This window comes from Corvus hawaiiensis, chromosome 18, assembly GCF_020740725.1.
Source record: "Corvus hawaiiensis isolate bCorHaw1 chromosome 18, bCorHaw1.pri.cur, whole genome shotgun sequence".
Taxonomy (NCBI): Eukaryota; Metazoa; Chordata; class Aves; order Passeriformes; family Corvidae; genus Corvus; species Corvus hawaiiensis.
Genome location: NC_063230.1, coordinates 7747632 through 7772473, shown reverse-complemented (window position 1 = coordinate 7772473; position 24842 = coordinate 7747632). Strand labels below are relative to the sequence as shown.

The 24842-nt window shown below is 38.9% G+C and overlaps 1 protein-coding gene across 2 annotated transcripts in view; it reads left to right on the top strand.

Moving 5' to 3' along the window:
• Positions 1-12958, top strand: part of TXNRD2 (thioredoxin reductase 2) — a 33165-nt gene extending 20207 nt beyond the window's left edge. Inside the window, exons 13-17 of one of the 2 annotated variants that reach the window (XM_048322538.1) lie at positions 4537-4632; positions 4849-4941; positions 5709-5780; positions 7558-7655; positions 9897-12958. In XM_048322538.1, coding sequence (XP_048178495.1) covers positions 4537-4632; positions 4849-4941; positions 5709-5780; positions 7558-7655; positions 9897-10020 — 483 coding nt within the window. In that variant the 3' untranslated portion in view covers positions 10021-12958. The remainder of the gene's footprint in view (positions 1-4536; positions 4633-4848; positions 4942-5708; positions 5781-7557; positions 7656-9896) is intronic. The other variant, XM_048322539.1, reaches the window with a different exon arrangement.
• The last annotated feature ends 11884 nt before the right edge of the window (positions 12959-24842 follow it).

The window sequence follows — 24842 nt, the reverse complement described above, 5'->3', positions numbered from 1 at the left end:
TACCTTCAATCTGCCAATTTTCTTTTTACATAAGAGCTCAGATTATCTGTTGTAAGTTGGGCATCTTCAAATATGTTGACTACTAAAAAATGTTTGTCTGGATTCTGAGGTGTAGATTTACAGGGGAATGTTGTCATCATCTGTCCGCTGTGCCTGCAAAATTTGGGCAATATGTAGAATACAGAGGCTGGGCATTGCAGGATGCAGAGTTCTCTCACCTGTTACTGAACCTTATGGAATTGAGGTCTTCCTATCAAGATTGTTTTTCATATAGTGCAGGCATCTGCTTTACAAGTCTGGTAAAGTTAAATACTGTAACAATATCCAAACACTATATATAGTATAATTTTAGAGAAATTTAAAAGATTTCTCCTTCTGCCATGTTTAAAATATTTTAAAGGTCTCTCAAATGTATAAACCCTACAGGTGCTTTTAGTTTCTGAAGAGATGTAATGGGTTAGATGATGACTTGGGAATAGCCCTGCAAATTTCTGATTGGGCTCTGAAGCTGCCAGAGACACTTAAATCTCATAAATCTGCTGACCACTCCTGACCTCTTCCCTCTGTGTAGACATGTGTTTCTTCCTGTCTGTCTCCATCTTCATGTGAAGGATTTGCCATTTCCTTTTAAATTGTGTTAAAACTCTTTCCTTCTCAGGTATTTCTCCTTTTTTTCCCTCCCCTACTCTACACAACTTCTCTGTCCTGTTGTCCTGTCCAGTCACTCAGAGCTTTGGGATTTTGTAGAGTTCCTCTCCTTTCTTCTCATTTCACATGCAGATTCCCTTTATATTTGTCACTTCTTGCCCTGGGATATTTCCTAAAGTCCACTTTCTGCCCACAATAACCTCCTACACCTGCTTATTCCTGATACATATGCCTTGGCTGGGCCTCCTGCTTTCCAAAATTTTCTTTTTAATTTCATCCAAGAAGCAGTTGTTAGAGGCAATGCTGGCAGGGCTTAGATTCTCTTGCTTATTTTGCTGCCAATCTGCAGTGTTATTTTGGGCAAGTAATTTCCTTTTGGATGCTTTTTGTCTTCTGCCCTTTGAGGATTTAGTTAAATAAGAAATATAAAGTTGGAGGCAGGATGCTCTCCTCTTTCATACCCTGGATCTAAAAAATCATGTCTTCATTTATTTGTCATTTTCATTTTGTTGTTAAAACTTGGATTTCCTTTTCCTGCTTTTGTCCTCATTAGTGCAGATTTTTGAACTTGAGTGGTTCAATAGACACTTCTAAATATAAGTGTTAAAAACAACAACACAGTTCTACGCTGTGCCCAGTGTACAATTGAGGGAGAAAATGAAAAAGTTAAGTCAGTGCTCTCCAGAAATATTCCCTTAAGCTTTTATCTGCATATTGGCTCAATGCAGGGAATTAAAGAGATTGTCATATAGTACTCATACATTCAAGTGTTTAGAGATAAAAAGAATTACTGCTGCTATCTTATCTGAATTCAGCACAATGTAATTCCACTTGCTAAGCAATGAAATTTATTTTATTTGAGTACTTAAATTAGTTTAGGTTTTTTTTTAAAGCAGAATTAATTTAGATAATAAATTTCATTGGCATGGGAACCAGCACTGAAAGAAATTTCTGTGTTGGTGCACATCTCATTAACACACACACGAGAATCAAGTGCATCCTGCTAAGAACCACAAAGCTGCAGAGCTTGGTTGTGGTACTTTCTGGGTGTGACCTACCAAAAGGGCACAGGAAGGGCAATCTTGTTTCCTGTGAGTGAGCATCAATGATCCTTAAGAATCATTATAAGAATTATTTTTACCTCCAGTGTTCCTGCTCAGGATTTCTCTTTGCTCTGCTTTGTCTCTGTCAGAGTTTCTTTGCTAACATGAAGTGCTTCTGCTCAAATTTTGCAAGTAGTTCCCAAGCCCTCCTCCCTCCTTTACCACTCCACACTGAATAAACACTAAATTGCTACCAAAAAGCAAGAACTACTTTTTTGGTTTGAATTCAGTGCCCTGGCTGGAAGGGGAGTGAGAGAGGGGGCAGGCGAGTTTCCTGATTGCTCAGAGTGACTGTTTTCATTTGGAAGTCATACCCAGCTGGTACGAATGGGAAACTATGTGTGCATGAGTGTCTTGTTGCACCCCTGTATGACAAATGGAATCCTAATGTTACCCAAGATGTTCATATGGAAGACAGGGGGAAAAAATCTTCCAGATGTCAGTCAGTTTGTGTACCCTCAAAAAACATTTTTTGTGTTTTGGCAAAATATTATTTTCAACTGACAGGTGAAATTGCATTTCAGCATTTTCGTTTTCTGTACTCAGGAAGAGGAAGATCAAGCTGGAATTTTAGTTTGAATCTTTTTTTTCAGTGCTGATATAAACCCTCTGTGTTAAAATACTTCCTCCAGTAGTGTTCTTGTTGAAAAGCATGGCACACACTCTAAAGACATTTTCTCAGAAGGAGGTTTATCACATGGTCAGGCCACTCTACATCTGTCATATTTCAAAGGGTGTTACAACAAAGATGTGTAGAGAAAGTGGAATGTACAGTATGTTGCTTTGAATAGAAATGAGACCAAAAAGAGTTGTGTTAGAACAAATACACATCACTTCAAAGCTTTTTAAACTCTCTTAGGACCATCACGGTTAAATGTATAATCCATTGGAGGATTCTTATGAACAATTTGTATCCATAATTATCAGCAGAGTAGTTCTACACATGACTGCAAAGTGAATGTTCATTTCAAATATTTACCAAGGAAGGTCTTTAAGTCATTGTTTATGAGGAATTGGGCTTTATCTGCATGGGTGTTTTAGTAATTAGTTGGGTTTTATGGAATGCATGGCAGTGCTTTCACAATTTTATCTCTCGTTCCAATCTTCTATTCATTTCTGGAATGCCAAAACAACATACATTTCCTGCTACAGAAATGATTGGCAGACATGTTTCAGGCAAATGTGTATAAGAAAAAACAAATTTCATCTGGTAAATTACATTTACAGACTTGAACATCAAAATGAAAAATTGTGACTTGACACAATGTGATGTTAGAAGGAAAAAGGGATAGACTTGCAGTTTTGTGATTTGTCATGAACTGTGGAGGAAAAATAGATTAGTCTTCATTAACAATTAGAATTGTGATTTCTGTTATCAGGTTAGATATAATGTTTCAGATTGCTTTTTGCAATGGAACTTTTAAGTGGTTATTAGTACAGATTAAAGTCTGGATGCCTATTAATATGTAGATAATTTATATGGTATGTGTACTGAAGAAAATGGTAGCTAAAACCATGTACAGAGTCCATCTACCAGTGTAGAAAAAAAGATAAGCTGGTAAAGAGAATGGATTCCAGTAAATGCTAAAAAACTTCAGGATAATGAAAAAGAAGTGAAAAGCTTTGAATGTGTGTGGTGGGGAATCCTTATTTTATTTTCTGCTGAGAACTGATTTTGAGAGCTTATTGAATGACTGCCTCCAAGTGGGGCTTTGCAGGAGTGTGACAAGTGTGGTATCTGAATAGGACCTGTGTGAATCAAAACTTCACACATTTTATAAAGCATTCCATGTTGTCCCCCAAAAGTGTTTCTAAGTTATGGTTTTCTTATGTCTCCACATCATTCCTTCTGGACTTGTGACCTCTTTTCTCATGTCAGACAAGCATTTTGATGATATGTATTGGATGAACTCTTAATCAATGGGGTTTTTTTATTAGATTTATGAATTTTGTTTGGTCTCATTAACTTATACATACTGTTATTCCTTGGACTTGAAAATATTCTCTTGCAAATGCCTTACTTCAATTTGCAAAAACGTTCAAGTTCTTTAAAACCAGCTCTGCAGTTCTGATGCTCCAGTGGTAGTGTGCCAGCACTCAGAATTAGGGTTCTGGCACAGCCATAGCCCTGTTTGGATATAAAAAGTAGCCAGGACTCATGGTTTGAACTGGAGCACATCCTGGTCATATCCTGCTATCGTTCCATTTCTCACTTGCAGGAAGTTTGCATTTGCCAATAGCAGTCCCTTTCAAGCCCCTCTGTAATAGCAGAGCCTGAGACCGGCACCAGCTCACCCCATAGGTCAGGACCAGCACAGAAGTCAGTAATAGTGTCCACAAATAGCTAGGTTTTGTGCCTGTGTTCTGTAAAAATGTGTCAGACAAAAATTCTTTTTAAAGGTCTGATATTATAAAAACACTATTGCTTTAAACTTGGCTCTTCCTGCTTTAAAAAGACACTCTAAAAAATGTCTTCATGGCTTACTTTGGAGAGAAAGGGGGAAGTGAACAGTTAGCACGTGAATATGTGCTGCTTTTCAAGAGGTGACATGATAAGATATAAAGATTTGAAATATTTGTGACATTTTCCCTCCATTAAGACAGATAGTAAACTCAGACTTAAAAGCATGTTTGGACAGAAATTATTACTGCTTTTTCTTTTTGGAGCCCTGGCTACCAGGCTGGAATTCCAAAGATTTGGCCTTCCTCTGACCATTGTCCCAGGAGAAATCTTTGGATGCCGCTTCTCTTTTAGTTCAAACAAAGCTTTGTGCTCTCTTCTTAGGGCCGTCCTGAATTAACACCCACAGCAATAGCTGCAGGAAAACTGCTGGCTCAGCGTCTTTTCGGCCAGTCTTCAGAACTGATGGACTATGACAATGTGAGTTGTTTTGTCTCTTTTCACTAAGAAAAATCTTTAGCTTTTTTCTTTTAAAGAATTTTTAAGGAATTGTGTTTCATCACCTGGAATCTAGCTTTGACAGCAGCCAAAGTGGAGGTGTGTGCCCGAGCTGCACCCCTCAGTCATGCACAAGTGTGTGACAGGCAGCTGCTTCACGTGGTTCAACAGTAACACCTTCTGCTTCCTCCTGAGCAGGTGCCTACCACAGTCTTCACTCCCTTGGAATATGGGTGTGTTGGACTGTCAGAAGAAGCAGCTGTGCAATGTCATGGATCAGATAATATTGAGGTATGAAAACATCTTTAATTTTCTAGTTGGTGTCAGAGTTGCCCTGTGGAAAGGCAGAACTTTCACTGCTATATCAAGTAAAACTTTTGGTCCCCAAAATACTGTGTTTACAGTTAGGGAGTTGGTGTCTCCAAGTGCTCAGAACTTCGGTAGTATTGCAGCAGGTCACAATGGGAACTGTTACCTATTGGGTTTAAAATTGCTGATAGGGTGTGACAGCTTTAGAGTAGCTGCCATTTTAGAAAGTTACATTGTGCAGCATCATTAAATAACGGTTATGTTTCTTTCAACAAGTCACCCTTGAAAAGATATGTTGTGTTACTCTTACTTGCCCCAGGGAAAATCATTAATGAAAAAATAAGAATTTACTATTCAGAATGCAAAAATTACAGTTTGGGTTTTGTTGTGGGATACATTGTTATAGATATGAAAAGATCCTTGGATTTGATTATTTTCAGTAAACAAGGCATTGAACCTTTGGGAGAAGCTTAAAAATGCTAGTTTTTTTCCTTTAATTTGTCTAAGTAGCATTATTTGTGAAGTTTTTTTCAGTTTTGTTTTTAATGTAATGATTTTCTGAGAAAGGTTTGTGTTAAGCTCTTACTGTGCTTTCCATATTTTTCTTTAAAATAATGAACAGGTTATAAATAAATCAGTTTTTGTATAATGGTATAAATATGTAGTAACAGTAGTTACTATAATAATAAATAGCAAGTTTTGATACAATAGTACTCTCTAACACAAAACGTTACTGTTTTTCCTACCAGGTGTACCATGCATATTACAAACCTTTAGAGTTTACAGTGGCTGAAAGAGGTACAACTCAATGCTATGTGAAAGTGAGTTTTGTGAGCTTTTAACTTGCTTTTAAGTTAAAACAGGGGATATGATACAGCCAGCTTTAAAGAGGACTGTTTGGCAAAAAAACATCTCAAGATGGATATTTTCTTGGTGACAGACATCTTGAAATTGCTTTACAGATATAAGCATTTTTCAGAACTGACATTCTGCTGATTAATACCATCTTTGAACTGCTTTTAAGGTCCTAAGAAATATTTTAAATGCTATAGAGATCAATCTCTGCTTTTCCCAGCAAAGTTCTTAACTGGTTACATGTAATATTTATATTAGCACCTCTTGCCAAAAGTATGATACCTTCAAAAAATTAAGCATAAGGCTTACAAAACTACATTAACTAGTCAATCTCTACTCACGGAAGCAAAAAAGCTCCCGGTTTAGACTGAAGTGTCAGACCTGAAAAGTGCCTTCTGCAGCAATCCAGTTGCTTCAGTGTTGGAAAGGTTTTTGATACTCTTGCCCATGGTAGAGAATCTTAGATAAGATGAAGTGTAGTGTTGGTAGAGTATATAACAATTTTCTTTTTCTTTCTTTTCTCCTCAACATCAGGGAACAGTCTTCTTTGCATAAATAAGTCCATCAATTATATTATACGATATTATGTTGTTATTGTTGTGTAAGGAATGTCCATTGTCAATAATTGCAGTTTTTCTGACTGTATTTTGTCACATCTGAATTATGTATGTGCTTGCCTTAAGTGTCCCAAGTACAAGTGTAACTAAAGTGATGATGTTCCATTTTATGTATTCCCTTTGAATTATGTCAATTAGAGTAAATATTTAAGGGTGAAGTAGTAATAGCATAACAGTTGTTGGATGATATTTAATATAGTCCTTACTAAACTCTCAAAACATAAAAACAAACATGTAACTTGAGTGTTTCAAACTCTATTGCAAGAATTTTTCCTTTAAAACTCCTTAATATTGAAAGTCCCACATCAGGATTGCTGCTGTTCCTGGCATTCCTGATGAAAGAATGTAAGCTTTTACTGAATAGCAGAACTTAGTAGGTTAGTGATAATTTAATGCTTGATGGGAGGATGCAGGGAGAGACTGACTTTCTTTTCATAATTATAAAGATGGTGTCCTTACAGGAGCTAAAAAGTTTTCATTAAGTCCTCTAATAAAAGTTAAGTGTGCAATGACTCAGGCTCTCCCAGATACTTATTAACCTTCATCTTTGGCTGCTTCTGAGGCTCGACTCCTTTTTAGGTATGTGGTAAATGTATCTCACCAAACATGCTGCTGTAAGTGTTTACTGACTGAGTCACAAAGGCACAAAATATCCTGTAATTAGAAGTGGTCATCTGTGAGAATACAGCTGATAGTGGTAGTGGTCATCTGTGAAAAAATAGCTGATGAAAACAACTGCACAGGCCTGGAGAAGTGCTGAGGTGGCCACTCAGTGGAAAAGAGCACTGGTCTGGTCACCAGACTATAGAAAGTACTTACAGGGTTTCATACAAATGGCAAACAACAAAGTATTCAACACATTCAATAAGAAATTATTGTTGTCAGTGGCTCCCTCAAGTCTGAAAGAAATACACTAATAAAGCTTCAATTCAGGAAAGTGCTTAAGGACAATAAGAGTAAGAGCTATTCAAGTCAGTAAGACTTAAGCAAGTGCATAAGCTTTTGGCACACTGGAAATAAACAGCTGAACTAGGATCTTGGGGCACTCCAGTTTCATTCAATTCATCTTCATGCCTTATCTTTAAGTGTTCTGAGAAAAGATCTCTATGTGATGTATTGTTTTCAGATGGTGTGCTTACGAGAGAGGGAGCAACGAATACTTGGCCTTCATTTCATTGGACCAAATGCAGGCGAAGTTATTCAAGGATTTGCTCTTGGAATCAAGTAAGTACAAAAGAATGTCTCTAGCTTCTAAAGCCTGCTTCTTAAGTTATTGTAAGATTATAAAAGATAACTGCCTAGTTTTGGCAACACTATAAAGAATGCATGCTTTTTGTTACTTTTATAGAGTATTGCACATATTTTCACTGAAAATACTGCAGTTCTTCATTAAGATGTACTGGATTTAGTTACTGTAATACTGGATATAGTTAGGGAACAACTGAGGAAAATATATTGTTATTTGATATAGTTAAAGCAAAAACCAGAATTGTGCATTAACTTAGTAATGTTAGTTTTTTCCGTGTAGCTTCTTTTGCATTCTGTGCACAGGATAGGAAATCACCAAACAGTTTTGCAAGCTACTTCTTTAAAAAGACATCTGTGCTTTTGAGAAAAACCTTTCTTTACAAGCATTTCCTTTCCTAATCTCATCTTTAAATTTGCACGGCCATGGCTCCTTGAAAGTTCAGGAAGGATTTGCATGAATTCTTATATTTCTGGGGTAAAAGCTAAATATAATATAGTAAAAAAGAAACTTCTGTAGGATGATGGGAGATGGAAGGTACTTTTGTTTGAAGCAATCTGATAATTGCAATAACAAACTTATCTTTTGTGATCTGATCTTGTTTAAGATTGTGCTCAAATATTAATATAGAAGTCCTCCATTTGAAGGAATAAGGAGTGATTCTCGGTCCTCTCTAGTTAAATGGAAAATTCCTGCTATGCTTCTTGTGTGCTACAATTATTTCTTATTTGTTTTTTAATTTCCCTTTCTTATTGCTGATTCACATCTTCAGAAATGTTGATTCCTATATTTACATTACAAAATTATAGTTTTTAACTCCCTCTTCAAAGAAAGTAGTCTGGGACACAATAAATCATTTCCAGTTGTGATGTCAGTTCATTTTCCTAAATTTGATCACCATTTTACTGCAGTTTTAGTCCTGCAGTTGTGAGTGACTATTATAAATGAAAAGCAGAAAGGATTAAGAAGGCAGGACCACAAGTATCACGTGAGGAATATCTTGAAAATCACTGATTGCAGTGTACCCTCGGTACACATTTTCAACATGTGTTTGTAGTCCATTAATTGCCAGTGGTGTAGATTCTAGAACTACATTTTTTAGGATGTCATTGTTTTGAAGTTTTATCCAAAATAACCATTGAAAAGGAAGCACATGAAACTGGAGTGCTTTTCTGCCTTGCTTGAGGGAAATGAAAACTTTAGCCACAGTAAGAGGTTTTCAGCAGGTCAGATTCTTGTATTGGTTTCTATTGCATTGCACAGAGTTTTCAATGTGGAACCTCCACTGTAAAAGCTGCTCTTCTCCTTTGTCAAATATTAGGTCTTGCTTCAGCCTCTCCGAAGGATGATTTTTCATTTTATTTCCCCACCTAGCACTCCAGTAACATCTGTGGTCAGCAAAGATCTTTTGCCTGTCAGTGCTTTTTTGGATGTAAGGAGAGGCACCAGAAGGCATCTATGGCTCCTTTCCCTGTATTTTGTAGAGGGAGATAACATTATTCCATAGAGAGCTTGAAACAATTCTTAAATTTAGAGCCATTTCAGCTATTCTTACAGCATGACCTGCCAGGAATAGCAGTTCAAAAGAAAGTCATCAAGTCTTAAGAATGTTACTGGACAAGTAATGGAATTAAGCAAGTGGGATTGTAGCACAAGGGGGTTTTAGTGGGTTTTGTTTGCTTGTTTGGTTGTTTTTTTCAAATGAGAGACTTTTTTTCCCTCTGCTTATAACATTGGTATGTTCACTGTAAGCATCAGAGACTTTAGGTTCATGGAAGAATATGCTGGTATTACTTCCTTCAGCAGATTCTTTCCAGCAGTTCTAATTAAGTTTTTCTTCCTCTGTGTGTATGTGTGCATTTTTTTCCATCTGGAGTTAGTGAAACACACATGTATGTACAAGAAAAGCTGAAGGTTGCAGTTTTGTCATATGTTTTTGCCACAGGCTCAGTTGTGACTTGGGGTAAATTGCTTAATTCTCTCTGTCTCAACTCTTATGACAATTCTTTCCTACCTCAGTGTTGTGAAGCTGGGCGTCTACGTGTTGTGTAAGTGCCTGAGAAATAATAGACAGCAGTGTTTGAAGAACAAATGCAACTCCTCTACCCGATAAAATGGACAAGAGCAGAATTACTTTGATGTTTTAGCACCTTCTAGCTGCTTCAGGTGAATAGCATTTGACTTTGTGTGTCTTTCTTTTTTTGTTGTTTTTTTGGTAGATGTGGTGCTACATATCCTCAGCTGATGAAGACAGTTGGCATTCACCCTACCTGTGCTGAAGAAGTTACCAAGTTGCACATTACAAAGCGTTCTGGCTTGGATGCAACAGTCACAGGCTGCTGAGGTTAAGTACCATCCCTGGAAAGAATGAAAAAAAGCACAAAACGTATTTGTAAAGAAAAGGGGCACTTAGAGTTGAAACAGCTTTAATGGTTCAGGTTACAGGAATCTTTCTTGTTCTCCTTGAAGACAGCTTTTTCTCACAGCCAAAAAATTTTCCTTGCACCATCACAGTTCTAAAACCAACATAGTCCTGCTGCAACAAATCTCTATTTCAAAGTGCCTAAAGCTCTTCTCTTGCTGGGAGCTAGGGATAATTACAGTATTTTATATATAAATATAACTAAAGCTCATGACATCTGAGGCTATCTACAAATGAAGCAGTTGTCATTTGGGTTGCCCTGTTGGCATGACTGACTGCCAGCAGAATAGTCTAAAATGCTGACAGTCAGACAGGGCATCCCTTAGAAGTTTGGTGGGATGCTTTGTCCTGCATGCTTGGATTGCTCATTACTGATTCTGGGTAAGCAGTCATCTTTGGGTTTTTTCCTTTAAAAGGTAATGTGTAAAGGAATTTAATAGAAAATCACCTGAAGCCATACTGCTGCTGGAAGAATCACAATGGATTAATCAGCAGCAGCCTGGTAACATTGTTATGGTGAGGACTGAGAATGAATGATCTCAGAGGTGCTAAAGGAAGTGTTGGATTTTATAGGGGTGCCTCTGCCTACTCCTGAAATTTTTAATTCAGCTCAGTCCAAACTAAATTGATGCATCTCACAAATTACTGCTTGAACAATGTACATTGAGCTGACAAGTAGAGTAAAACCCACTAATAATCCACCTTATGCAGCATTTTCTGTTTTATAGAATGCAGAAATATGGCTGAAGCTGAAATATTTTCTTGGTTTGTTTTTAAGACTTTCTTGCTGATGAGCTGGAGACTATATCTGAATTGACTTATGTCTGGCTTTAATAAAACATGTTACTGAAGGGAACTAGATTAAACACTGATCCAGAGAAGAAATGGTCCTGCTCTGAGCAAAGATATAAAATAATCATCTGCGACTTTTTTTTTTTTCTTCTTCTTTTTTTTTTTTTTTTTCCCTCCGTACTGGCCCGAGTAAGAAAGCATTACCCTGTTGCACATTCCTGCTGATTTTCGGGATCTCCAGAAGGGGGAGGTGCTGGCTCATCTGTGGCAGGAAAGGAACAAATCTGAGTGAAGCTTCTTGGGCAGAACCCAGTTAAGGAGGTAGCCTGACAAAGGCAAACACAAACCAAACTGCACTGAATTTCAATCCCAGTTGCAGTATTTTGATGTGCACAGTCAGAGTTTCTTGCACCCTTTACAGCAGAATAGTGCACACTGGAAGAGACCAGCCTGAGATGAAACAAAATATATCATTTTTGCAGTTAATTGATATCAGTGTTTGATGTGTGGAATTTGTTATTTTCATTCCAAACTTGTTGCACTTTTGAAGAATAGTCTGATGATCGTGTATGTATCTGCTATTTTAATTTGATTGGTATTTCACTGCTGCAGCAACACGGACAAATGGTTGGTTTATATGAAGTGTGAAATCATTTTACCATGAGAATTGTACCTATCTGAGAAACTATTAGGAAAAAAGGGATCAAAACTTCCTTGTAAAGTAGGATGTAACAGCATTTATCACACTGTCATTGATATGAGAATATTAAATTTTCAAATATTTGTTTTAACTTAAACAACAACAAAAGAAGTCCTAAATGTTTTCTCTACAAACTTTCCTGATTTTTTTTGGTCCAGGTTTCTGGTCCATAAAATAGGAAGGAGTGATACAGTTTGACTCTTAAGTGGCATTCCCTGTCAGATCTGCTGATGCCATTTTTCATCTGTGAAGTCATCCATAAGTTTTTAGTTGACAAGAAATATTTGGATTGGAAGTGTAGTTGAAACAATGCCTGAATTTTGCAGCTGCCTTTAGAGGAAATGATGAAAACTTTGTATGTATAAAAATAGGTGCATACCTGCACATTCAGAAGTTTGTTTCCTTTAATAAAGGTCCGTATGAGTATGATGCAGCAAAAGCCCTTGCTAGATTTTCCCCAGCTGTTTACAAAAAAAAGAGTTCACAGTAAATTAGGGTTTCTTAAAATGTTTTACTTAATATTCCAAAATACAGAGATACAGCCTAAGAGAGATTTTGCTGTGAGAAACAGCTCACCTCTGACAAAACTTTAACGTGTATCCATGCAAGATTTTCTTTCTAGTGTTTACCTATTATAGTTCCTTTTGTTTCCCACAAATGAAAGCATTGGTGTTTAACCGTGTAAAATCTGCTTCTCTTCTCTGCCCTACCAATGCATCCAGCAGACGGAGTTATCTGTCCCTACAGACAGATGAGTTAATTTCATTCATCATAAAGTTCAAATTAATTATTTGGGACAGCAAATAGAGTGATCTCAAGGAAATGTGTCCTCAGTGTATATAGAGTGTGAAACTAAGGCATGTCATCATTTTCAGAAGAAACAGAACTGTCTTGGTTTTAGAATTGCTGAGTGGCCTGCATGAAATTGTTCCGGTCTCTTCAACAGCAGCCTGGTTCTGTTCCTCATTTAGTGGAAAATTCTGTTGCCCCCTGAAGTAAAACTAAACATACCATCACACCTACATAATAATGTCAGAATCAACAGCAAGACAGAATAATGACACATACTGTGATTGTGCTTTTTTTCCTGAAGGATTCACCAGGGATGGTGCTTAAGAATTTTTTTTAAAGCCCGACTAATGTAAATTGAAACAACTGATCTACATTGCAACCTACTGATTGCATGTGAAAATGTAAAAAAAAATGTAGTCAGGCTTCTCAGGATGCCAGCTGATGAGGATTTGTTTGTCAAACCACACCATGGTGCAAACAAGTCTGAGCTTTGCTGGGTCCCTCATATCTGTGATCCCAATATTTATTGTGTTGTGAATTAAATAATGAATAAAGAATTTTTTTTTTCTAGTAAATGTGTGATTGTACTTACTTAATTTTGTACACATGATTTCTGCTTACAATAGATATACTTTTTGATCTTAATGCTGTCTCTCTTGGTTGAAGTATGTGTTAAGGAAACAAAGAAGTAGACAGACTCAGACCTTTTATTAATGAAATGTTGATACCTCTCTGTTTCTGTGTGTAAACTGAATAACCATTGAGATTTTTCCAGGCTGGATGGCCTCTTATTTTAAATTTAAATTAAGAGAACCAGTAGACTCAGTAAGTATGGTTTCAGATATTGCCTTGTTTATTCCACCTAATGAGGTCTAACAGGTATTTTCACTGCCCTGCATGCTGACATGCTTCTTGAAGTCTTGTCAAGAGTAAAATCCCCGAGTGCAGTCAGAGCATTATACAGGGCTAAAGTATTCTATGTGAGCTGTTCACTTTGGGGTTTAAACTAGAACACAGAGTGGAGAAGATGCATTGCAACAAAGCCTATTAGTAGCTATGGGTACTGCTAGGTAAAAATATTAGAAAATTAATAGAAAAATGACTAGCAAAACATATTTAGAATTCTGAGAAACTTCTCTGTCAGAAAAGTAAGGGACTACATTGTTTAATTCATCTCAATTTTCTTTTATATCTTTAAATCCACTGGTTTTGATGAGAAGTTCCCATTAAATCAGGTGATCAGGTTCTAACTAATTAGGATAGCTAGTAACAGTGCCAAAAAAAGGGAATAAGGTAAGCATAATTCTTGATTATTTTTTGCTTCTTATTTTCATATACCACTTAATCCCAAAGCAAAAATAATAACAGACAAGCAAACAGACAAAATAAATTAGGAATAGAATTTAGTGCATTATTTATATTACATCTAATGGTAGCTGGTTCTCAATGTTAAGATATTATGTACAATTAAGTTTTGCCTTTTCCCATTTCTACATGTACTGTATTTTGTTACATCAACTGAAAATTGTTTCTACAGTTTAGATTATTCCAGACCAGGAGTTGGAAAAAATACTTCAGTACAACAGATAAACATTTTTTTGCTAGCATGATTATTCTGATAAAAACATAAAACCCGTGGATGCCGTGGTGCAGTGTGTTTCTAACCAAGGCAGTTGAGTATTGTTGAGACTTTTGAGTTTGAAGAATTCTCTTCAGGGCTCATGTCTGTCCAACAAAGTAGACAATTCTGTGCCCATATAAATTGCCATTTTTCTAAATGCCAGTGACATCAGTGTACTCAAAAGTTAAGGTTGGCCATTAATTTCAGTGAGATGCAAGTATGTGTCTTAAGTGCTTTGTTAAAGGGGAATCAATATAAGCATATGCCAAAATGTCTTTCATTATTACAGTTGGGGAACAGGCTGCAATTATGATTCAAAACATAAAAGGTACAATAGACATCTATGATTAGGCAATGAAATATGCCTTTAATAAGCATAGTGCAGACAGTTTGTTTTGCAATACGTAAACTTGTATAAAATTCATTGACTTTTTCATTCTTTCAGATCTGTGTGCTCTCTTTTAAGAGAGGTTTTTTACTTTTATGCACAAAGTTTTCCTGATGTTCTTCCAGCAGAAAGGCTGGGTTTGTATGCATTTATTCTAGTGCCAAACTTGGATTTTACTGGGAAAAGAGGAAACAGCAGAGCAGACCTTTTTTCTTTCTTTTTTTTTTTTCTTTTTCCCAGGGCAGCATGCAACAGATATGTTGTAATTACTCTGATTTTTTTAAAAATGGAATATTTCTGTCCACTACATGTCAAAGAGCTAATTATGTTTCCGTTGTGGTACTCAAAGTCAATATTGTCAGTTCTTCTTAGTTCTAATCCTCTACATTGAATTTTGATGGGCCAGGTGAAATATCCCCTTCAGCGCCTTACTGCAATTCTTGTCAATCATCTTGCCATGAAAAACATGCATATTACAAAGGCTTTGGCAGCACTGCATCTGATTTCAGTCTTTAATCTTATATGCACTTTAAGAAAACATCATTCCAACTACTGACATTCTGTTTGGGACATGAATAGGAGCCTATTTGCTGTGGGAAACAAAAGAAAATCATCTAATCTTTAATGGATATAATGGAACTCTTCGGCCATCACAGTGTAAAGGCTTAGTAAACCACACATCTACGAAGAAAAATAATTATGAAGGTGAAGTGGTGCAGAAATTAAGCAGAATATCTCAGGTGAATAAGTAAGAAAATGCACATTTATTTATTCATAATGTAATTGTAAAAAACCTCACTTCAGGCACTGTTGGACTGAGGAGAGTGTCTTTTTTTGGAACCCCTAGACTTTCTGTGCAAGGAGTGCTGTTCACTATGGCCCATTTCTGAGCACGGTACTGTGTGTGCCACTTTTTTTGTTGTTTCTTATAGACAAGATCTAGCACATCTAAAATCTTCTAGTCCTACAATGGAAAATTAACATCATTCCCTAAGAAGCTGGAATATAAACTAATAAGGCAGATTTCCAGAATTTGATTGCATCAGTCAGAAAGATATAGTATGAAGAGAAAAGTGGATATTCCCTGGGGGGTAGTGTGAAATGAAGACCAGTCTTGTTTGAACAAGGTGCTGTGCATTGTTAGCTGGGTAGAGATACTGGGAGCTGCAGCCTGCCAGAACCAGCATCTCCAAGGAGGGGGTGGGGGGAAAATTTTTCCAGGTAGAAGTCTCAGCAGTTTGTAATAGAGTATGTCCAATGCATTAATGCCTTTATTTAAGGAAAGCCTTTATACTCCATGAAAGATGAACTATGCCCTTACTGCACCTCCTGCCCTGTTTTCTTTCACATCATACAAAGACCAGAAAGACTGTTGGGGTTTTCTGTCCTTCTTTCCTTTACTTTAAAGTAATATGGGAATCAGGCTTGGTATTCCTTGTTTCAGCATAAAACCAAAGAGCAAGATCCCTCTTCTTAAATCTTTCACAAGGAGACTTGTTTTTCTCAAGGCTCTGCAAGGAATTAGCTAGGTGGTAACATAACTCCAACAAATCTAAGCTATAGATGCCTTTTCAGTCCTTGTCTATTAGAATGTTATGTAACTCCAGTAAAATATTCCCTTGGTATTCCAAGGGAAAGAAAACAGTGAAAAAAGACAGGTTTTAGACTTTAAACAAAAATTGAGAAAATAAAATATTCCCTTTTTTATTGGCTCCCTAAGAGGAAAGGCCCAAATGCATTTTTCCATGGTGTACTCCCAAAAAAACCAGTTAAAATTGAAAGCTTGTTTTACTTTTATCTCTTACTAATGTGTGAATGAACTGTAATGCAGCCACCCAATATTCTGTTCACACTGTGTGAGAGCAACAGGTTAGAAAGCGACTTTTAGCTTTATGCAGGAGGTTGAGCTCAGAAATCTTTATTTAAACACCTTTGTTCAACAGGGACAAAGATTGAGCTTTGGCATTTTTATTTAATCTGGATAATCCTTTTTTTTTGTTTCTCTCAAAGGATCAAGAGGAAGTGAATTAATTTTCAACTTCACACAAAGGCAAGTTGTACAAACATAGCTGAAAACTTCAGGAAACCCAAGCATTTTCCGTAGAGAAATGGAGGTAACTAATGTTCTGCTGGCGGTAGACTCCTGGATAATCAGGAAGATGTTGTTAGGCGCAGCAGTTTGGGCAGCAGGGTGTTCACACTGATATCTCTGTTCAGTTTGGCTATCTTAGGTGAACGATTCCTGTAATGTAGAAAGCAGAGATTATTAACCATATGACAGGAAGTAATTTAAAGAATACAGGCTGCTTTGGAGACTTTAGAAATGGCTCTTAGGTTGTCAAAGGACATTTTAAAAATTCATTTAATTTATACCAGACTGAGATCTAATTACATCATGGCAGCAACTTTTGATTTTTGCCTCTTTACTTTTCATTGAGTTTATTGCTTAGATATATTTCAAACACAAGAGAATAAGGAGAATTCTCTTGACATTTCAGACTTTGGTTGCATTTCTGTCCTTGTTCATTCTACATATATCCAGACTTTCTAAGAATTTCAGGTCAGGACTTTGGTTCTCTTTCTTAATTAAGGATTTTATTGTAATCCTTGATTTTTTTCTTGTTCCACCTTTTTGCAAGAGGTCCATTCTATTTTGCTTAGCTACTTTTAGCCCTATTTAAGTGTTAATAAGTGAATTCCTTTTTGATGGGGTAAGAGTCCAATGTATTCATAAGAGAGCATTTTGGGATTTTCTGCTTGCATCTTCCTTTAACTCCCTTGTACTTTCCAAGTCTGGAAAGGCCATAGCTCCAGAGGAGGCAGTTCTAAATAAGTCCTGTCCATAGCTGTGGTATTGTCCCCCTTGAACAATAGAAGACCAACCAATCGTGAGTGTTTAGAGCTGGACGTTCTGAAGGGCATCATCTTTCCTTAATGACAAAATGCATCAGATTCACAAGCTGTGACAGCAGTGCCTCAGGGTTCCCATGACAGTGGCAAAGGGGAACATCTGATGAAATTTGCTTGTGAAATGCAAGGCTGCCTTTTTTGTCACTGAGGTTACTGAGAGAGAACTCTGAGGTCTTGCAGTTTTTGTATTGAGTAGCAAACTCTCAAAGTGCAAAAAGCTACCCTGGAGTGATGAGATTGTTCATGTGTGGGCTTAAACATCCTTGTAAGGCCACCTCATTGTTTTATGCTCTAATTCTGGAAGTCCTAATATTTCCCAAGTTCACAAGTTGGGTGAACATTTGCTTTAAGCTATTGTGTTGATCCCTAGGAGCAGCAGAGGGGGGTGCCCCCTTGGATCTACATTATTGATTGAAGCACTCTCCCTCACTGTACTTCAGTGAAGTGTAGCCAAGAACAACAAGATAAGAATTAATGTAAGTGACAAGGGAGTTCCTCAGACTCTGCCTGTGCACATTAGCCTGGCTGAAGAGAAAGAGAAGCTGATACTTGAGTCTTTTGAGTTGTGAAGGGTCTGGTCAGTCCTTGAAGGGGAAGCACATGAATGGCCCAGTTGTCATCGCATTTTATTTTTCCTCCAACTTTGACTAATGGTGCATTTCCTCTGGCCTCCCACGGGCCATCCGTGGCTGACTTGCTTTGTCACTCTTCACATCGAGTCACTGCCTTTACTGTCCACGCTGTTCCCATGGCAGGAACCCGGTGTCCTCTAAAGAAACGCACAGGCACGAACCATCTGTCATTCTTCCACTCCTCTTTCAAGCCACCACTTCCCATACTGTGTGGCCTTGCAGGCTGAAAGCAATCTGCCTCCCCCTGCATGCCTGGAGTACACACCAACTCTCACTCCACTTAATAAGGGACCTCCTGAAAACCTGCCTGTAAAAATACTAATGGGCATCTCCCTGTTGATAACCAGCTCTGCCTTTTTATTGTGTTCATGGGGTGATAAGTTGTCTGGATCAACAAGGAATTGTCCCTTTTGCAGGCAAAGTTGTTAGGGTCAAATTAGGTGTGAGTTGTGAAATTAATCATTGCAACCACAAAATTTGTAGTGTGCTATGGACAAAGGGAAAAAAGAGAGACTAGAAGAGGAAATTATTGTAGGGCACAGAGAACCAAAGTGATTGGGAAGGAGGGAGGAGAGAATGGCTGCAGTGCTGTACAGGATGTTGAGCTAGGTCTGCAGGCTGTGCTGGATTTGGTCTCCTGTGCCTGTGCACTGTGAAATAATAGAACAAGGTTCTTTAATGTCATTTGAGAGTCTGAATTAATCCACACAGAAGGTGTCAGAGAGAGGAAGATACCTGACTTTGAACCAGAAACAGCACTTTTATGCATATGTAAGTTGATTATATTCCTTGCACATCTCTAGATAATCTGAATCACGTTAGTCTAGTCTCTGCTGGAAATGGATAGTGCAACACCTACTGAAAAGCCTCAACTTTGTTTTCTGGGGTGAGAAGCCTGAGTTTTGTGCCGAAAATACAAATCTGAAGGTGTGCTGAATTTGCTTGGAAATGCTGCAAACCTATTCTCATTTCCTGTAACTCTTGCAAGGCTGGCCCTTTTCCATGGCTAAGCCTCAATTCTTAGCCAGCCAGAATGAAGTGGAAGGAGAAATTCACTCCCTCTTTCATCTCCTAGTGTATCTAGGAAAGCAAGAACCAAGACTTTGAACCATTAATTCCTAAGTCTGTGACTTGATTTGGTGCAGTAGAAACTATGTTTTAAGAATTTTGTCTTCTCTTACCAAAGCTAATTGTTAATTGCATCTTCTTTTCTCCAGCCACTGCCACAAGGAATGACTGCCTTCTGTGCTGATGACAGATCTGCCCCTCTGCTATCAGACACTGTGCTTTTGCCATCTCAGTTTCCTAAGAATTGCCTCTGCCTGGGAGCCAGTGGAGCGGTGGTGTTGGGGGCAAAGCAGTTCTCTGAGGAGGATGGTGATGGATGACAGAGTGATTCCCTTCAACATGGCTGGGGCACTGAGGTTGTGTTAATTTTTTATCCCCTCCCCAATATCCCCCTTTTCCTGCTCTGAATTATTAAAACAAATCTTGGCTTTGCTGTATGAACAACATACAGATGCTAGTGACTTGAAAAAACATATCTTATGGCACAGGATGCAATGCATCCCTTGGTCAAAATTGTCAGGAAAGAGATAATTGCTGCAGGTGGTAGAGGCTGCTGGATGGCCATCAGAGGGTGCACAAAGAATAAATTTGAATGCCTCTGCAATTTTTAGTGTTTACACCAGCAACACTGCTGCTTTTTCTCTCATGTATGCGATTTTGCTCCAGCTCTCATACTGGACTCCCTCCTGTGCTTAGGAAAGAAGCAGGTCTGGCACTCCTACTGCACTGAGGTTCTCTTGGGCCCTAGGGAATGGGCTTGCAATGATGTAGCTACACTGGCACAAAACTCTGGCCATGTACCAGCACAAAGCAAAGTTTGTCTGGAAGCAAGTTGCTCTGAAAAGTGTCTGCAAGCAGTACAGATACCCTCAAGGAGATGGGTTCTCAGGACTGGATCTCAGCCATATTGAGAATCAGCTTTGTGTTGATGTACTTCCCTGAAATATTCTTTAATAGTTGAATAGTCTTGAGCAGAGATCATATTTCCAGTTTGGGATTCCCTTTATACATCTTTCATTAATACAGGGATTCTCCGCAATCAGAGACCAGCACCGCAGAACAGCTGGATCCATTTTGGCTTGACAAGGGGCATGGGCATTTTTTTATATATATTTATGGCTTTTGTGAACACTCAAAATGCTTTTTATAAATATTAAAAATAATCAAGGGTTCTGGAAAGAATTCATTCTGCATTACCATCATCTGCAGGAGTTCTTCCATCTTCCTCTAGAATATGTATTACTAGCTGACACTGTGAACTAACTGGTCCAGTCTGGGAATTCCTAGCTACAGCTCTAGGAAAAGAGAGGCTGTGAAGGGAATTGGTATCTCTTGATCATCAGAGAGAGCAAATACAATACAGGCGGCAGTCTGGCTGCCCCTGGAGCAAGTCAGAAGCAAGAAACTTGCAAGCAGGCACCTCAGAGAGCTCCCCAGAGTTTTGCTTTGCCTGCTGCACCCGCTGTGGTTACTTGGTAGGTTACTTGCCCTGCTTGTCTTGAGGTAGCTGGAGTTGAGGCATCTGTTTTCCATTTAGAGCTTGGAGGATGCCCAGGTCTGACTTGGCATGCTGTCTGCACTGGGCATCAGTAGTACAGATGTGGAAACCACAAACCCGATTAATATGAGCCTAGAGTAAAAACTCAAATAAGCTTATAAATAAAACCAGACTTGCAGATTATTTGTTTCCATATTAGTCTATAATAGACCCTACTCAATATGTTTGTTTTATTTGGTTTGGTGACCGACATAGGTATTTATATTTCCAATAAAAATTTAAATCAGAATACAACAGATGAAGTAAGCTTAAATTATTTCTGCAGAAGATGATTGCAACTGTCTGAAGCATGTAATTCCTTACATGAAATGTTAGCCTGCTTTGAACAGAGATGTGGCAGACTTCTCAGTATTTAATTTACCATTCCATCATAGCTCCAAATCCTACATTTATATATTAAAATAGACTCCTAAATGGACTCTAACACTCAATGAATAATCCAGAGGTGTTGGGTAGCTTGGTGGGTCTAATTCTTGGTGTAAGCACCATCTGTGTGATCTTGGGTGAGTCACTAAATGATCCCCGTGTCCTAGCTCAAAGTAGTGACTGTCTTTTTATCCCTGCCAGGCTCCTGCTGAGCTCTGAGCTTGATGACCTCAAGTGCTCCTTTCCAGTGCAACTTCAGCTGCTCAAGTGCAGGTAATGAAACCATCCAGAGAAGAGAGTTCCAAAAAACCATCTGAGAAGATTCTTCAGCAGTGCTGACAGACATTTTACTCAGTGGAGAAGATCTCTTCCCAGGAATGGATGGCTCTTAATCCAAGGGTGAGATTATCTTGATTCAGCTCCATTTAAACACAGCTGTACCAGAACAATTCTATGGTTCAGCAGCAGTAGGACATGTAATTTATTCTGCCTGTATTGTGACACTCAGGATGGGACACCTGCACAAAGCCTGACAAATCTTTGAAGTGAGGCCTTGTCTGTGCTGAGCCAAGTCACTCTCCAAGTGACCAATGAGGCCTACCTGGCTTTCAGACCATACCATGGTGGCATAACTGGAATTGTGCCTCACTCCCCTAAACCTCCTAAATAGACAATAGAGGGAAATAAGCACTTCCACATGCTGGTTTGGATCTCACAAGGGAGCATAAAGTTCCCAGAGGGATGAACCTGAGCCTTGGGTAAGTACTTGCAGTGACTTCTTCGTGCTCATGGGGCTCTAAGACAAATGAATAAACAAACAATGCTCTCTTCCCATTTCTGCCTTGCAAAAGCATAAGAGAAAAAACTTTTACACCCTTTGTTAGGATGTCAGTGCCAGAGGAAAGAGACCAGCCATTATTCCATTCAAATCTCCAGTTTTCATTTCCAACTGTTTCTCTGGACTCCGTTTTTTTTCCTCCTCTTCAGCTGGTTGAGCAATGGCCTGTTCTTATAAAACAAGTTTTCAGCTTTGTAACAGTCCTGACTTTTCATTGTTTGAAAGGCAAGAGGGTCACTCAAAGTAAACTCTCTCGTGCTAGATAATGTTTTTCCACATGGAAATGTTGGAGGGCCACTCTGTGCTGTCAGATCAGAAAGGCCAGAAGATGCCTTCAGACTCCCCAGGTGCCTCTGTGTTTGTTTTCTAATGTTTTTGCACACACAATATCATTAATATTATGTCCAAACCTTGTCTTTATAAACAGAGTCAACACATCTAACTTATTAGTCAGCCATTGGGAAAGAGGAAAGGATTAATCAACACTGTGAGGAATTAACCCTTTTCATTGCCCACAGAAGAAATCAAAGATGATACAAGCTCTTGAACTTGCAAAAGGGACTTGATTGTTTTCTCTCACAAATCAGTGGAAATATTTCCTCTCACGTTGGCACTCAAATGTAAAAGGTGTCCTGCAGGACTTGGAAAAGACTGGTGACTTACAAGACATGATTCTCTTTCCCATGGTATATGCCATTGAAGGACAGGAAAATTCCCTCCCACCTACCTTCTTTTTTTTTCAATCTCCATTTCCCTTTGGGCTGCCTCAGGTACTGGGCTAGGCTTGGCATGTAGACACAATTAGAAATAGAGGCGAGACTGCACGGAGCAAAGTGTCCAAGTGCTGAGTGAGTGCCCAATGGGCCGTAGCAAAATGCACAACCAAGTCAAAGAAAAATGGAAAATATTCCATAAAATTCATCTTTGCATCCCTTTTTCCTCTCTTGATATATGGCCCCTTATTCACAGCTGCCCGGGCCCCGGCCTGCGTGTAAATATGTCAGTGCAGCAATGAGACGGAACACGGTCACAGAACGCCGGCGGCTGCTCCCAGATAAAACACTGAGCTGGAGCCCAGGAGTTTATTGTAAATAAAGATCAAGGCAAAGCAGCAGCATTTCTGCTCGGCTCACGCCTGCCAAGGTTGCTAGTCCAGCTCCTTTCACAACTACCATATGTCCACATGGATTTCCCCTTCCAGAAAGTGACATGTTCCTCTTCTCACAGCTCTGTACCCTTTGCAAGCTCCCCGATACTTTCCATGTGTTGCTTTACAGTGACCTGGAAGCACTGGTGGCAGATGGGACAAGGGGTGGGCATGGAAGTGAACTTCCAACTGTTCTGCTCCAATACTGCTCTACCTGAACACTCCCTTTGTGGGCCTGGGACATGTTAATGCTTACTTCGGTTCTACTCAGCAGAGGGCACTGGATCCTCCTGTAAATGCGAATTGATGCCGGGAAGCACGAGGGTCTGATCACTTTTGCAGATGGACTGATTTTTTCCTTCTGGATACTGGTGGTGTGGAAGAGAAGTCTGCAGCTCTGTCTGCTGCACGCTGATTGACTGAGAGAAAACCATGGCATGCGTTAGCAAGTGATAAACTTGTCATTTACATATATTTTTTATTTTAATTAAAGAGGTAGCTACAGAAATCAGTTATCTGGAAATCAGGCTGGGTAAAGTACCAGCTATCTGGCATCCTTCTGAAGAGCAACACCAGCCAGCTGACACAATGCAGGGAGATGCAAACACCTACAAACTAGAGCCTGAACAGCCAGGCTGGGGTGGAAACTGGTTGAATTGTTCAGGCTTGTTCCTGCAGCCCACAGGGAAAATACAGGAGTGGTCTGAGGAGAGCTGGCTGGATCAGGGAGTTTAGCCTTCTTAGCCTGTAGCCTTTGATCCAAAGTCCACACAATTTCATTATAAAGTTATAATTTTTTTCAGTGGGTTCATCTTGTTCTCAGCAATACCCACAAACAATGCACTGTCAATCCACTCCACTCTCCCTCTTTCATCACTGAGTTCCCTTTGCTGTGTGCTGGGATTTGCATTTTCCTCACTCATGGCTCTGATGAGCTGTAAGCCAGAGGGACTATCAAAAAAAAAAATTAGGAATGTATTTTTTTCAAATTATTTTTTAAGTTTAGATGGATCTTATGCATGTGTGTTGTAACATAATTCTTTCAATAATAAAAGTTTTAATGCTAATAAAGAACATATATTTAAAAAACTTGCTAGGTTTTCATCTGGCACTACTCTAATATGCTGAAGATTTGGCACAATTTACTCATAAAATTCAAAAATAAGAATTCATTCTCCACACTGACAGCTACTACCCTAAGTTCTTGAGCTGACCTAGGATGCTTCACATTAGATGACCGCTCCAAACACAAGAAAATTGAATACTACCACAATACATGCTTTAGCTCTGCTGAAGAAAACTACAAGGCAGTGCTGTCTCCCAAAAGCAGCTAGTAGTTATTCAGGGTTTTATACTTCTATAGCAACACATCTCACCACACCCTAGCATTTGCCAGACCCAAACTAGAGGTTAAATGTGCTGGAAAATGTGGCAGTAGCTTCCAGCATTCGCTGATTCCTGAGCTTATTAGGACTCAGGCATGCCTGCCTTGCATAGCAGCAAGATCAGTTTCAGAGCAGGAGAGAGGAGCAGCTTTTCTTTCACACACCCTCTCTCCACAAGTCTGAGCCTCTGCCTTTGCCCTGGCAATGCAACATATGGGGTTCAAGGGCTGCCCATGGCCTGTAGTGCTGTGCCACTGTTCCCATTTACATCAGATAAAAGGCACGATTGCTTAGGGTTGGAGGTTTGATCTTTTTTTATTAAATAGGTCAGCAGGCCCTAACAGTTGGCAGCCATCTCCAATCCCAGAGCTGTGTGATGAAAGGCCATATTATGGCAGGCTCCAGTGTATCTTTTTATCTGTCCTGCCTGGTACAGCATGTTCCAGGTGGAGACTGGCAGGTGCTGGTGCTAAACCCTGCCCCTACTGCTGCTCCCTGGTGACAACAGCAGTACCCCGTGTTCAGACCCCAGCTCGCTCTGACTGC